General features: G+C 45.1%; 1 protein-coding gene and 1 gene segment (V, D, J or C); both read left to right on the top strand.

Moving 5' to 3' along the window:
- Positions 1–13,352: 13,352 nt before the first annotated feature.
- On the top strand, positions 13,353–13,914 carry LOC121544219. The segment is given in 2 exon segments: positions 13,353–13,401; positions 13,571–13,914. Coding segments are annotated over 2 exon segments (393 nt in total).
- A 905-nt stretch (positions 13,915–14,819) lies between these two features.
- Positions 14,820–16,686, top strand: part of LOC121544540 (T cell receptor beta chain MC.7.G5-like) — a 39,109-nt gene continuing 37,242 nt past the window's right edge. Inside the window, exons 1-2 of the mRNA XM_045209065.1 lie at positions 14,820–14,868; positions 16,347–16,498. Coding sequence (XP_045065000.1) covers positions 14,820–14,868; positions 16,347–16,498 — 201 coding nt within the window. The remainder of the gene's footprint in view (positions 14,869–16,346; positions 16,499–16,686) is intronic.

Raw genomic sequence — 16,686 nt, forward strand, 5'->3', positions numbered from 1 at the left:
TCCACAATACTTAACATCCTCAATACTGAACATCCTCAATACTAAACATCCTCAATACTAAGCATCCTCAATACTAAACATCCTCAATACTAAACATCCACATAAATAAACATCCACAATAATACAAATCCCCCAAAATTATAACATTTAGGGTTTATTTCCTTCAAAATAAAGAGGCATTTCTTTTTTACAAACTGTGTTTTGTTTTATGTCACTGTAGCAACGCCTTCCAGCCGATCCAGCAGAGAGCAGTGATGTCACACTGTACTGTAGGGCGATACATCAGCTATAAGCTCCTCCCACCTCAGAACAAAGACTCAGAACACTCAGAATGTGTGTTGGTGTTCTACATTCTACTCATAGAGATGGAGGTATCACTGATTCTGCTGCAAAACCCAGAGCAGGGCTCTCCAAGCTTGTCTAGCATGACAGATACTTTTAAACAATTTAACATGTCGCGAGTGACTCTTTTTTTTTTTTTTATAGCTTTCAAATGTGTTTTCTGTCAATATACCTGGTAAAAATGATCGTTAATAAACAGCATTGGGCATGACAGGCCTCATAAAATAACATTTTGTATTTTCCCGAATTCTGTGTCTCGATTTTATTTTTCCTGGTTTTGGATTTGTTTCTGTTTTTTTACCCTAAATATTACAATTATTCATAGAGAAACAACAAAAAATGGATGTTCTCCGTCTGTCAAAGCTTAAATCACATCAGAAGACCATTTTTGAGGTCTCGATTATTTTGTGAAACTCCCCTTTAATTGTGCATCTAGCAAGACAGGAAAGTGTCAGTCTAGAGATGTTGCCGCTGTCTGGGCTACTGCTGTAGCACATGTCATGGCAGAGTTTGTAAAGCAATGGCCACCTAATTGATACAAATCATTATGATAGAGTTCTGCCAGGGAAGCCTACTTTGCTCTTAACATATATTAATTGAGAAGGTTGTTGGGGAAAGTATTTCTGTCTACTGTAGTGTCGAGTACAAGAGTACATTCGCGCTACGAAATAAGCAAAAACTTACCTCAGGAATATTATAAGTACCTCAATAACATTTTATTTTATTTATTTTAATCCGTCATTTTATTTTATTTATTTTAATCCGTCAACATATCTCTAATTTATCAATTCAATAGGTCTCAAGAAAACAGTTTCATCTTCAAACAGCAGCCGATGTAACAACCAGAATACACCATTAGACTCTAAATCTCTATGTCTTTTGTTCCTTCGTTCGTCTGAGCCTCCCCACAGCACAGTGTAGCAGAGGAGTGACCTATTTACCCCTACGTCACTCTAGTGTCGTAAAATCACACTCATGCGCAATACATTCATCACTACGATTTCACAGTGGAAGGAGTTCTCTCTCAGCTCTCTTCACTCCAGACAACAGAACGTTAGCATTGCCGCTATAGCTCCTCTCCTTTACCCTTATAGACAAACAATAACACTTAACAGAGCTCAAAAAACATCAGGCACCAAGCCCAAACTATCTAAACACAATATTGGTGGCTCGTCCCATTCCAATGGACCACCAAGGAAAAAATATCGAACATAACCCGCATCAAAATTGGCATGTAGCAAGAATTAGCATTTAGCATTAGCATTAGCATGTAGCATGAAGCATCATTGGCAGGCCACGTTTAGCATTTCTCCCTCCGCCGTGCCGTAAAATTCTTTATGAGTGCTAAATTTGTGCTACCACGAGGTCCCTGTGGAATTGAAATGAGTGGTCACATCAATCAAACAATTCGTCAACTATCAGCTGAGCGGTAACATACAATATCAATATACCACGGCCTCCAGTCCCCAGGACTCACCTAATTACACCTAACGCGTTATTAGGATTTTTGGCCCACCTTAGAGGTCGCCTTTATAAAAGGGCTTACCGTTGATTCACAGCAGTTCTAAGTTACATACATATGCCTAGGCCTTATTCCTCTCAATCGATTGTTCTTGAACTCTTATTCAAGCAAAATATCTCTATAGACACTCTATAGACACTCCCCCCTTTTGCGCTGTTTACCAGTGCAAAGAAATTTAGAATGGTTAGGCCAGACCCCTAGTCCACAGCAATAAAAGCAACAGCAGCACACACCGGTCCTTTACGGTACATCTCTCCAGCGCACACCCAAAAGCAGACGAAGGAAACACACACAAGACCGTGAGAAATCTCACTTTAAGCCGGCGTCTTGAGCGAGAGTCACGTCGTTGCTCATGAATATAACACTGAAGAGACGCAGACCCGCCTCATCACTCGTCGCCAAATTTTGTAGTGTCGAGTCAATGTTGCTAATTATGCTGTAACAAAGGAGTCCGCTTATACTGAGCTTTGATCATAAGTTTTATTCATATCACAAGATTTCAGCATAAGTTTACAGATGTCTAGAGCATCCGGAGAGCAGAGTCCCAAAAGAATATGTCTGCTCTAATGTTCTTTGTTCAAACCCAGTACTTATAATATTCCCCAAAATATGGGTGGCTCCCTCTACTGTCCAATCCCCTGTCTACAACACAGACTCCCTCTGTTCTATGGGGTGTCACCCTAAAACGGCTCCCTCTGAAACTGAATAAACATCTTCTCAGGTTCCAATTGCATTGCTAAGTGGCTACATATGGCAGGGACAGACTGGGACAAAAATTCAACCCCGGCATTTTATCAGCACCTGCCCACATCACTGAGTTCCTCTGTCTGGAGATACAACTCACCACTATAACTGTTCCTCTGTCTGGAGATACAACTCACCACTATAACTGTTCCTCTGTCTGGAGACACAACTCACCACTATAACTGTTCCTCTGTCTGGAGATACAACTCACCACTATAACTGTTCCTCTGTCTGGAGATACAACCCACCACTATAACTGTTCCTCTGTCTGGAGATACAACTCACCACTATAACTGTTCCTCTGTCTGGAGATACAACTCAACACTATAACTGTTCCTCTGTCTGGAGATACAACTCACCACTATAACTGTTCCTCTGTCTGGAGATACAACTCACCACTATAACTGTTCCTCTGTCTGGAGATACAACTCACCACTATAACTGTTCCTCTGTCTGGAGATACAACACACCACTATAACTGTTCCTCTGTCTGGAGATTCAACTCACCACTATAACTGTTCCTCTGTCTGGAGATACAACTCACCACTATAACTGTTCCTCTGTCTGGAGATACAACTCACCACTATAACTGTTCCTCTGTCTGGAGATACAACTCACCACTATAACTGTTCCTCTGTCTGGAGATACAACTCACCACTATAACTGTTCCTCTGTCTGGAGATACAACTCACCACTATAACTGTTCCTCTGTCTGGAGATACAACTCACCACTATAACTGTTCCTCTGTCTGGAGATACAACTCACCACTATAACTGTTCCTCTGTCTGGAGATACAACTCACCACTATAACTGTTCCTCTGTCTGGAGATACAACTCACCACTATAACTGTTCCTCTGTCTGGAGATACAACTCACCACTATAACTGTTCCTCTGTCTGGAGATACAACTCACCACTATAACTGTTCCTCTGTCTGGAGATACAACTCACTGCTATAACTGTTCCTCTGTCTGGAGATACAACTCACCACTATAACTGTTCCTCTGTCTGGAGATACAACTCACCACTATAACTGTTCCTCTGTCTGGAGATACAACTCACCACTATAACTGTTCCTCTGTCTGGAGATACAACTCACCACTATAACTGTTCCTCTGTCTGGAGATACAACTCATCACTATAAAAAGACACGTCCCATCAAGTTCTCCGTGGGCCGCATGGTGTCCAACAACTTTGATGCACTCGGCTGCAACACCTCCTCCTGCAAGTTGCTCCATCTACGCCCGGGTTCTTCAATTCCGGTCCTGGAGGGCCGAAACACTTCTGTTTTTAATTTTTTCCTGGTAGTTAATTGCACTCACCTGTTGACCCAGGTCTGAATTAGCCCCTGATTAGAAGGAGAGGATGAAAAACAGAGGTGTTTCGACCCTCCAGGACCGGAATTGAAGAACCCTGATCTACGCCATGGCCCAAACCAGTGAAACCAAAGAAGATTTCATGATCGGCCCCCTCTCGTCACCACCCTTCCCCATCTACAGGATCAGACCCATAGGGATAGCAACACTAAGTACTCTGGAAAGAAACAACTAATTATTGACCTCTCTGCCCCCCGCAACAGCCACATCCCCAGTATCAACAGCCTCATTCCCAGTATCAACAGCCACATCCCCAGTATCAACAGCCTCATTCCCAGTATCAACAGCCACATCCCCAGTATCAATAGCCTCATTCCCAGCCAAGACTTCTCTTTAGAGTATCTTTTCCAGAAATTCAGGACCGTGGCGCTAGCCTCCGACTCCAATTCCTCCGTTTTCAGAAACCATCTTCACCTGAACCCTTCCCTCCGCCACCTGATCGCCCAATGAACCATCCAACCAACCGCCATTGGGTCCATCTCCATCTCATCATCTTCAAATCCGTTTTCCTCTTTCACTTCTCCGGACACTCCTTCCAGATCGGTGCCGCCACCTCTGCTTCTCACCAAGGGCTGCCTGACCACACAGTTCAACTTCTAGGCCGCTGGTCCTCCCAAGCCTACCACAGCTACATCCGATCCAACCCACAAGATCACCTCTGAGCCCACAATACCCTCTGTTCCTGAACTATTATCCTTCATTTCTGACCTTTTGGGGTTTGCACTGCACAAGCCACCTACCCCGAACAGGACTGCTTCCCCTACACCAAGAGCACTCGTTCTCCAACGTTCTATGGACAACCACACCCCTACACCAAGAGCACTCGTTCTCCAGCGTCTTACGGACAACCTTGGCCCTACACCAAGAGCACTCGTTCTCCAGCGTCCTTTGGACAACCACACCACTACACCAAGAGCACTCGTTCTCCAGCGTCTTACGGACAACCTTGGCCCTACACCAAGAGCACTCGTTCTCCAACGTTCTATGGACAACCACACCCCTACACCAAAAGCAGTTGCTCTCCAGTGTCCTAAGGACAACCTTGTACGTAGTGTAGAATGCCTCTCTGAACGTTTTCAACTTAAAGCGACCCCAACACAGTGCAGTGTATTTCTCTGCTGCTAGTTATGCACATTGTTGCAGAACCCCCTGTCTACACTAAAAAAACCGTCTCAGTAGATTATACCATAAAATGAAACATCTTCCTCAAAACTGCATTTGAGATCTGAATTTGATTGTGCCAATTTAACAGGGTTTTGCCATTACATCAGTGATGATTTCACTTCCTGTTCCTCCTCCTCTCCAGTCAGTTGAAATGGTTTGATGGTTGATTCAGATTAGTTGGTTGTTGATGATCATCGGTGATGATGTCACTTCCTGTTCCTCCTCCTCTCCAGTCAGTAGAGATGGTTTGATGGTTGATTCAGATTAGTTGGTTGTTGATGATCATCACTGACAGTCAACATGTACAAACCTCTCATCTACACACTATTTTGGCTGACAGGTAATAATCTAGGAAATTATCATTTGTTGTAGATTCATAATATGGTATGATGTATATTCATCCTTTATGTATGCCTATGCTAGTGAAAGTCTTCTCTCCATCTCTCCTCAGGTCTCTCTCTCAGTGTTGAGGTTCACCAGACTCCCTCTGCAGTCTTCAGCAGAACAGGAGAGAATGTTCAACTCTTCTGCCACCATCAGAAATCAGACTATAGAATGATACTGTGGTACCAACGTACACCTGGAGAAACCGCACTGAAACTCATAGGAAATCTGTATCATAAGAATCCAACCATTGAGAGTTCATATGACAAACATTTCAATATGAGTGGGGATTTGAGTGGCGGTGGCCCAAAGAATGCCTCTCTGAACATGTTCAACTTAAAACGACCCCAACACAGTGCAGTGTATTTCTGTGCTGCTAGTTATGCACAGTGTTGCAGATTCCCCTGTCTACACTACAAAAACCTTCTCTCATTCACTGTCTCAGTAGATTATACCGAAGCAACACCTCCCTCACACCTGCACTGAGCTCTGGATTTGATTCAGTGCCAATATAATATCACAGTAAAGCTGTCTGGATTCTGTCATTACATCACTGATGAGGTCACTTCCTGTTCCTCCTCTCCAGTCAGTTCAGATGAGATGTCAGTTGGTTGTCAACGAGCACTAAGGCCGTGTCTAGACTTTACATTTACATTTTACATTTTAGTCATTTAGCAGACGCTCTTATCCAGAGCCACTTACAGTTAGTGAGTGCATACATTTTTTAATATATTTTTTTCATACTGCTCCAAAGCGCTCAGGACCTCAGACTGGGGTGAAGGTTCACCTTCCAACAGGACAACGACCCTAAGCACACAGCCAAGACAACGGGAGGAGTGGCTTCGGGACAAGTCTCTGAATGTCCTTGAGTGGCCCAGCCAGAGCCCGGACTTGAACCCCAATCGAACATCTCAGGAGATACCTGAAAATAGCTGTGCAGCGACGCTCCCCATCCAACCTGACAGAGCTTGACAGGATCTGCAGAGAAGAATGGGAGAAACTCCCCAAATACAGGTGTGCCAAGCTTGTAGTGTCATACCCAAGAAGACTTGAGGTTGTAATCGCTGCCAAAGGTGCTTCAACAAAGTATTGAGTAAAGGGTCTGAATACAAAAAAATAAAAAAACTTGACTTTACAGTTTATGCAGCTTAAGTATTCTGATCATAGAGTTCTGATCATGGAATTCCAAACACGTCATGCGTCTACACCTACATTGTCCGATTCCCTTTTCCCCGCTCTATATTAAAATGCCAGTATGCATTCTACAAACGGTGGAATAGGCTAAATATGATAACAAAACTACAACTGATGGCAGTGGCTAACTACTGTGGCTAACTACTGTGGCTAACTACTGTGGCTAACTACTGTAGCTAACTACTGTAGCTAACTACTGTGGCTAACTACTGTAGCTAACTACTGTGGCTAACTACTGTCGCTAACTACTGTTGCTAACTACTGTGGCTAACTACTGTGGCTTACTACTGTAGCTAACTAGCCAGCTATCCGCTGCAGCTAGCCAGCAAGCTAGAAAGAAACGCTAAAGGGATTGCACATGGGTTAGCATAACTCTAGCCAAACATTTATGTTTCTTCTAAATATTAACTAGCTGGCTAGCATTTATGAGGCTAAGCAAACACGTTCCTCACACACGTTAGGAACGTATTTCCTCCAATGTTTTGATGAAAAGGTGCCTCACAGTCCCAAAACACATGTTTCCTGGAGACTTGTGGGAGGAGTGCTGATGAAGTCGCCCACTGTATCCGCTTTCGGTGGCCTGATTGAATCCAGACTGAGGAGAAATCCGCACATAATGCATTCCTGACCACCTACTGAAGTGGTCAGTCAGATCCGAACACAATGTAGACACGACCTAAGTCAACATGATCTCGTATCATTATCACTGTCCAACTATTCTGGATCACAGGTCATTTAAACTACAGTTAGTTCCCTACAATACTTATTAAATATGTGTCATGACTCACCTGACAGTTGATCAAAGGACCCATCAGCTTGGCAAATGTTTGAAGATAGACAGAACAGAATAGAGGAAGGGGGGGGCTGTGCCGGTCTTGACACCTTAACAGTGGTTCGTAAATTTAAGCATGAGAGAACTCTCTCCCTGGCTCTCTAGTATTGAGAAAATAATGCCTTTGTCTAGGGAGAGAGTTTGCCGCCAATACCTTTTTCCCTAAAAAGTGAACATTGGAACATTTATTTCTATCATCCGAATGTTTAGAAGGGTCAGTGGGGACCTAAGGAATAATCATGTCATATTGTTTATTATTTTGTGATGTCATTAAGGATGGTATAACGAAATAACTGTTATCGATATATGACATATATATATTTTAGAGTTAAATTCGGGAGATGCTAACTCTATAAACAACTTTTTCCGTGGTGCCCCAAATTCCTAATGAGTTAATTGTTACATGATTAATTTAATCGGGTAACAATTAAACATGGTAAGTTGTTCGATAAATAACAGTCATCACATTAATGAAAGTCACGTCACGACATATGAAAGTTTAACAATTTGCATGAATATGTATCCAAATGATTATTAATGTACTATCAACACCTGCATTAAACCACATTAACTAACAGACCTCTGTTCAGAGAGAGAGGGGGGGAGGGGGAGAGAGAGAGAGAGAACATTTGATCATCTCCACTTCCTCTCCTCCTCTTCCTCCTCTTCCTCTTCTCTTCCTCCTCTTCCTCTTCTTCATCCTCTCCTCCTCTTCCTCCTCTCCTCCTCTTCCTCCTCCCGGGGTTGGGTCTAGGTACCAGAGTTGTCCAGACTCCTGCTGCCTTGGTAACGACCCCAGGAGACTCCGCTGATCTCAGCTGTTCTCCCAGTATAAAAGACTATGATGTTATCCTCTGGGACAGACAGTCTCATTCTCAGGACCGACAGCTACAACTGCTGGGGAACCTTTACACAACCCACCAAACCCCAGAATCCAGTTTCAAGGACCAAATTAAATTAAGAGGAAACACAGAAGAGTATTGTGATTTAAGCATTTCCAACCTGACACAAGAGGACAGTGCAGTGTATTTCTGTGCTGCCAGAGAGCACAGGGCAGCATATCCTATCTCAGCCCTACAAAACCCACATCTCAAATATACAGTCACACCTCACACCTTCACTACAGTGTTCTGAACCACATCCTCACTACTAAACATCCTCAATACTAAACATCCTCAATACTAAACATCCTCAATACTAAACATCCTCAATACTAAACATCCTCAATACTAAACATCCTCAATACTAAACATCCTCAATACTAAACATCCTCACTACTAAACATCCTCAATACTAAACATCCACAATACTAAACATCCTCAATACTAAACATCCTCAATACTAACATACACAATACTAAACATCCTCAATACTAAACATCCTCAATACTAAACATCCACAATTAACATCCTAAAAAAAATGATAACATTTAGGTTTTATTTTCTTCAGAAAGACATAGATCTAACTCTACAGCTCTGACTGACAGACAGACAGACAGACAGACAGCATGATCAGAGTTCTCCTCACATCTACTGTCTCACTCCTCTGGCTCACAGTTGAAGGTAAGGTTCAGTACATCAGGTGAAGGTATGGTTCAGTATATAAGGTGAAGGTAAGGTTCAGTACATCAGGTGAAGTGAAAGGTTCAGTACATCAGGTGAAGGTAAGGTTCAGTATATCAGGTGAAGATAAGGTTCAGTATATCAGGTGAAGGTAAGGTTCAGTATATCAGGTGAAGATAAGGTTCAGTATATCAGGTGAAGGTAAGGTTCAGTATATCAGGTGAAGGTAAGGTTCAGTATATCAGGTGAATGTAAGGTTCAGTATATCAGGGGAAGGTATGGTTCAGTATATAAGGTGAAGGTAAGGTTCAGTACATCAGGTGAAGTGAAAGGTTCAGTACATCAGGTGAAGGTAAGGTTCAGTATATCAGGTGAAGATAAGGTTCAGTATATCAGGTGAAGGTAAGGTTCAGTATATCAGGTGAAGGTAAGGTTCAGTATATCAGGTGAATGTAAGGTTCAGTATATCAGGGGAAGGTATGGTTCAGTACATCAGGTGAAGGTAAGGTTCAGTATATCAGGTGAAGGTAAGGTTCAGTATATCAGGTGAAGGTAAGGTTCAGTGTATCAGGTGAATGTAAGGTTCAGTATATCAGGTGAATGTAATGTTCAGTATATCAGGTGAAGGTAAGGTTCAGTATATCAGGTGAAGGTAAGGTTCAGTATATCAGGCGAATGTAAGGTTCAGTATATCAGGCGAATGTAAGGTTCAGTATATCAGGTGAATGTAAGGTTCAGTATATCAGGTGAAGGTAAGGTTCAGTATATCAGGTGAATGTAAGGTTCAGTATATCAGGTGAATGTAAGGTTCAGTATATCAGGTGAAGGTAAGGTTCAGTATATCAGGTGAAGGTAAGGTTCAGTACATCAGGTGAATGTAAGGTTCCGTATATCAGGTGAAGGTAAGGTTCCGTATATCAGGTGAAGGTAAGGTTCAGTATATCAGGTGAAGGTAAGGTTCAGTATATCAGGTGAAGGTAAGGTTCAGTATATCAGGTGAAGTTAAGGTTCAGTATAACAGGTGAATGTAAGGTTCAGTATATCAGGTGAAGGTAAGGTTCAGTATATCAGGTGAAGATAAGGTTCAGTATATCAGGTGAAGTTAAGGTTCAGTATATCAGGTGAATGTAAGGTTCAGTATATCAGGTGAATGTAAGGTTCAGTATATCAGGTGAAGGTAAGGTTCAGTATATCAGGTGAAGGTAAGGTTCAGTATATCAGGTGAAGGTAAGGTTCAGTATATCAGGTGAAGGTAAGGTTCAGTATATCAGGTGAATGTAAGGTTCAGTATATCAGGTGAAGGTAAGGTTCAGTATATTAGGTGAAGGTAAGGTTCAGTATATCAGGTGAAGTTAAGGTTCAGTATAACAGGTGAATGTAAGGTTCAGTATATCAGGTGAAGGTAAGGTTCAGTATATCAGGTGAAGGTAAGGTTCAGTATATCAGGTGAAGTTAAGGTTCAGTATATCAGGTGAATGTAAGGTTCAGTATATCAGGTGAAGGTAAGGTTCAGTATATCAGGTGAATGTAAGGTTCAGTATATCAGGTGAAGGTAAGGTTCAGTATATCAGGTGAAGGTAAGGTTCAGTATATCAGGTGAAGGTAAGGTTCAGTATATCAGGTGAAGTAAAGGTTCAGTACATCACTTCACAATAACAGCACTTACACTTGACCGGGGCAGCTCTATCAGGGCATAAATTTGACGAACTGACTTGTTTGAAAGGTGGCATCATCCTATGACAGTGCCACGTTGAAAGTCACTGAGCTCTTCAGTAAGGCCATCGTACTGCCAACGTTTGTCTATGGAGATTGCATGGCGGTGTGCTCGATGTTATACACTTGTCTGCAATGGGTGTCCACATACTTTTGTATATGTAATGTATATATACAGTGGGGGAAAAAAGTATTTAGTCAGCAACCAATTGTGCAAGTTCTCCCACTTAAAAAGATGAGAGAGGCCTGTAATTTTCATCATAGGTACACGTCAACTATGACATACAAAATGAGGAAAAAAAATCCAGAAAATCACATTGTAGGATTTTTAATGAATTTATTTGCAAATTATGGTGGAAAATAAGTATTTGGTCAATAACAAAATTTTCTCAATACTTTGTTATATACCCTTTGTTGGCAATGACACAGGTCAAACGTTTTCTGTAAGTCTTCACAAGGTTTTCACACACTGTTACTGGTATTTTGGCCCATTCCTCCATGCATATCTCCTCTAGAGCAGTGATGTTTTGGGGCTGTCGCTGGGCAACACGGACTTTCAACTCCCTCCAAAGATTTTCTATGGGGTTGAGATCTGGAGACTGGCTAGGCCACTCCAGGACCTTGAAATGCTTCTTACGAAGCCACTCCTTTGTTGCCCGGGCGGTGTGTTTGGGATCATTGTCATGCTGAAAGACCCAGCCACGTTTCATCTTCAATGCCCCTGCTGATGGAAGGAGGTTTTCACTCAAAATCTCACGATACATGGCCCCATTCATTCTTTCCTTTACACGGATCAGTCGTCCTGGTCCCTTTGCAGAAAAACAGCCCCCAAAGCATGATGTTTCCACCCCCATGCTTCACAGTAGGTATGGTGTTCTTTGGATGCAACTCAGCATTCTTTGTCCTCCAAACACGACGAGTTGAGTTTTTACCAAAAAAGTTCTATTTTGGTTTCATCTGACCATATGACATTCTCCCAATCCTCTTCTGGATCATCCAAATGCACTCTAGCAAACTTCAGACGGGCCTGGACATGTACTGGCTTAAGCAGGGGGGACACGTCTGGCACTGCAGGATTTGAGTCCCTGGCGGCGTAGTGTGTTACTGATGGTAGGCTTTGTTACTTTGGTCCCAGCTCTCTGCAGGTCATTCACTAGGTCCCCCCGTGTGGTTCTGGGATTTTTGCTCACCGTTCTTGTGATCATTTTGACCCCATGGGGTGAGATCTTGCGTGGAGCCCCAGATCGAGGGAGATTATCAGTGGTCTTGTATGTCTTCCATTTCCTAATAATTGCTCCCACAGTTGATTTCTTCAAACCAAGCTGCTTACCTATTGCAGATTCAGTCTTCCCAGCCTGGTGCAGGTCTACAATTTTGTTTTTGTTTGGACAATAATGATTTAATTGCATCTCATTCTTGACTGAAATGTCTCTTATCTTGTCTTCTCTTCTCTGTGTTCCAGTGGTGATTCAGACAGTGGTGATCAGACAGTGGTGATTCAGACAGTGGTGATTCAGACAGTGGTGATCAGACAGTGGTGATTCAGACAGTGGTGATTCAGACAGTGGTGATTCAGACAGTGGTGATTCAGACAGTGGTGATTCAGACAGTGGTGATCAGACAGTGGTGATTCAGACAGTGGTGATTCAGACAGTGGTGATTCAGACAGTGGTGATTCAGACAGTGGTGATTCAGACAGTGGTGATTCAGACAGTGGTGATTCAGACAGTGGTGATCAGACAGTGGTGATCAGACAGTGGTGATTCAGACAGTGGTGATTCAGACAGTGGTGATCAGACAGTGGTGATTCAGACAGTGGTGATTCAGACAGTGGTGATTCAGACAGTGGTGATTCAGACAGTGGTGATCAGACAGTGGTGATTCAGACAGTGGCCCAGGTCCATCTGTAACCAGCCCAACACCTCCGTGATCATGTACTGGGACAGGCAGCTCCAGGGAGAGAGCCCTAAACTAATAGCCAGGTTCCTAGCTGGATCAGTGAGCTATGGGGGCAGACTTTAAGTCTGGCTTCAAGGTGTGGAGCCGGGAGTGGAGCAGGATCTCAGTAAGGCAGTGGTCTCTGACAGTCCAGAGGATGCAGAGAAGGGACCAGGCAGTGTATCTGTGTGCTGCCAGTCCACACGGTGAAGCAGAGATGCTCAACTCTGTGACCAAAAATCACATTTTGGGAGGCTGCCAAGGAGACACTCTCTGGCACCTGACTGACGTTGCCCTTCTATGTGAAGATGCTGTAGGCAAGTCTGGCAGGATGTCTATCCGACAGGGGGAGGCACAGCCCAGATATTAGAACAGTTATCGAGAGGATGTGGTGATGGATACAACTCTCTCTCTCTCTCTCTCATCTCTCTCTCTCTCTCTCTCTCTCTCTCTCTCTCTCTCTCTCTCTCTCTCTCTCTCTCTCTCTCTCTCTCTCTCTCTCTCTCTCTCTCTCTCTCTCTCTCTCTCTCTCTCTACACTGCTGTGGGAGGCAGCTGGTACTTTCAGTAGTGTGTAGAAGGATGTCTCCGACAACATATGGACTAGGCTTGTTCTTCATCTTATTTCCATGTGAGGTTCCCTCAATCTAAACATGACTAAATATTAATATTATGACTAAATATTATAGCTAACTGTATCTTACTATGCTTTTAGTGAATTCTGTATCATCCCACTATCTGATTGCCAGCTTTGGTGAATTCTGAATTCATAATCAGTCTCTAAACTGGCTTTTCAACAGGTCATGTAAAGTGTGTTGCGTTTCGTCAGTTTCCATCCCTGACAGTGAAGGCTGGGCGCGAGGCGGAGATCCACTGCAGCCACGATGACAGTAACCTGGTGGTGATGTTGTGGTACCAACAGAGACAGGCCAGTCCTGGTGTGACTCTGATAGGGTACGGTTACAGCACCACTAAGCCTAACTACGAGGGTCTGTTCGAGGAGAGGTTCAGGCTGAAGAGACAGGGAGACCTGAAGGGAACTCTCATCATCTCCAACCTGACGTTAGCAGACTCTGCAGTGTATTTCTGCGCAGCCAGTCGCACAGTGATGTGGCTTTACGTCACCCCCTCACTAAAAACCTGACACACACACGCACGTACGCACGCACACACACACACACGCACGAGCACACACACACACACGCACGAGCACACACACACGCGCACGCGCACACACGCACGCACACACATACACACACGCACACGCACACACGCACACACACACGCACAGGAAATCCAACGCAGGCTGCCGCTCTGGCTTTTCATTCTGTCTTATATGACATCTTGTGGTTAACTTCAGAGAGTTTGTGTTAAAGGCGTCCGTATGCTTCAGTTCGGAAGAGTTTGTGCACATATTTTGATGACATTTTGTGCCGTTTTTGTTCATTTTGGACTTCGGTGAGGGGTTTTTCGGCTGATCGGGCACACAAAATGTTTTCTCGAGGCAAGCCGACGTCAGAAGCCGAAGTCAGTAACCGAAGTCTACGCCCCTTCTTCGGTGATTGGTCAACAGTAGAGATTCTTCAATAAAGTATTTGTTGTCGTTCAACGAGAGAAGACTCGTTTTCATGCACAGTGTTTTCATTTAGAAATACTGCACCAAACATCTTAGATGGATGTAAAATTGTGAGACTAAATCCCCTCTGCAAAAAAGTCAAAATTAATGACACATTTCTTGAGTTATCTTAGATTAATTCTGACTATTTTGAGAAAGTTTATACTGGCTACGGCTTCTCAGAAGGACAAACAGTACTATTGCCGAATTTCTCCTTTTTCAAGCGAAGGTCTTAACGGAGTATGCGAGCACACTCGTTCGGTTCGGCTAGGTGCCAGCCGAACTGAAGCATGCTGACGCCATTAGTGACCTTGGGGGAGGGGCTTCAGTGACCCAGAGGGAGGGGCTTCAGTGATCCTGGGGGAGAGGCCTCAGTGAGAGCCAGACTGTGTGTACAATGAGGTTCAGTATCATTCACAGAGATGATACGTGACATGATGCATCCCATAGTCCTCCTGAATTGGCTGTTTCTCCTGTCCCCAGGTGAGTGTCTGAGGTTAGCTTCGTAGGTGGGGTTCTTGGAGTAATTAGAGTTGTACCAACTCTTAATGGAGACATGATGGCTTGTCTCTCCTCTCTTCTCCTCTCTTCCTCTCCTCTCTTCCTCTCCTCTCCCCTGATCCCCTCCCCTGCCCTCCTCTCTTCTCCTATCTTCCTCTCCTCTCCCCTGATCCCCTCCCCTGCCCTCCTCTCCTCTCCTCTCTTCTCTTCTCTTCTCTTCTCTTCTCTTCTCTTCTCCTCCTCTCCCCTGATCCCCTCCCCTGTCCTCCTCTCCTCTCTTCTCCTCTCTTCCTCTCCTCTGATCCCCTACCCTGCCCTCCTCTCCTCTCTTCTCCTCTCTTCCTCTCCTCTCCCCTGATCCCCTCCCCTGCCCTCCTCTCCTCTCTTCTCCTCTCTTCCTCTCCTCTCCCCTGATCCCCTCCCCTGTCCTCCTCTCCTCTCTTCTCCTCTCTTCCTCTCCTCTCCCCTGATCCCCTGCCCTGCCCTCCTCTGCTCTCCCCTGATCCCCTGCCCTCTCCTCTCTTCTCCTCTCTTCCTCTCCTCTCCCCTGATCCCCTGCCCTGCCCTCCTCTCCTCTCTTCTCCTCTCTTCTCCTCCTCTCCCCTGATCCCCTCCCCTGCCCTCCTCTCCTCTCTTCTCCTCTCTTCTCCTCCTCTCCCCTGATCCCCTCCCATGCACTCATCTCCTCTCCTCTCCTCTCCCCTGATCCCCTCCCATGCACTCCTCTCCTCTCCTCTCCTCTCCTCTCCTCTCCTCTCCTCTCCTCTCCTCTCCCTCTCCTCTCCTCTCCTCTCCTCTCCTCCTCTCCTCCCTGATCCCCTCCCATGCACTCCTCTCCTCTCCTCTCCTCTCCTCTCCTCTCCTCTCCTCTCCCTCTCCTCTCCTCTCCTCTCCTCTCCCTCTCCTCTCCTCCCCTCCCATGCACTCCTCTCCTCTCCTCTCCCCTGATCCCCTCCCATGCACTCCTCTCCTCTCCTCTCCTCTCCTCTCCTCTCCTCTCCCCTGATCCCCTCCCATGCACTCCTCTCCTCTCCTCTCCTCTCCCCTGATCCCCTCCCCTGCCCTCCTCTTCTCTTCTCTTCTCTTCTCTTCTCTTCTCTTCTCTTCTCTTCTCTTCTCTTCTCTTCTCTTCTCTTCTCCTCCTCTCCCCTGATCCCCTCCCCTGTCCTCTTCTCCTCTCTTCCTCTCCTCTGATCCCCTCCCATGCACTCCTCTACTCTCCTCTCCCCTGATCTCCTCTCCTCTCCTCTCCCCTGATCCCCTCCCTGTCCTCGTCTCGTCTCGTCTCGTCTCGTCTCGTCTCCTCTCCTCTCCTCTCCTCTCCTCTCCCCTGATCCCCTCCCCTGTCCTCCTCTCCTCTCTTATCCTCCTCTCCCCTGATCCCCTCCCCTGTCCTCGTCTCCTCTCCTCTCCCCTGATCCCCTCCCCTCCCCTGTCCTCGTCTCCTCTCCTCTCTACAGGTCAGTGTGGAGCAGCAGGCCCCGTAGTGCTTCAGCCCAGAGATCTCCTCCCCCTTCCTGGTAACACCACTACCTCCAGTGAAGTCACCCTAAAGTGCTCCCTGGGTCCAGGCTTCAGCATGTCCAGCTACACCATGATGTGGTACCGACAGGTCAGAGCAGTCACCAGGGCATTACACCATGATGTGGTACTGACAGTCACCAGGGCATTACACCATGATGTGGTACTGACAGTCACCAGGGCATTACACCATGATGTGGTATTGACAGTCACCAGGGCATTACACCATGATGTGGTACTGACAGTCACCAGGGCATTACACCATGATGTGGTACTGAC

Source organism: Coregonus clupeaformis, chromosome 29 (genome assembly GCF_020615455.1).
Source record: "Coregonus clupeaformis isolate EN_2021a chromosome 29, ASM2061545v1, whole genome shotgun sequence".
NCBI lineage: Eukaryota > Metazoa > Chordata > Actinopteri > Salmoniformes > Salmonidae > Coregonus > Coregonus clupeaformis.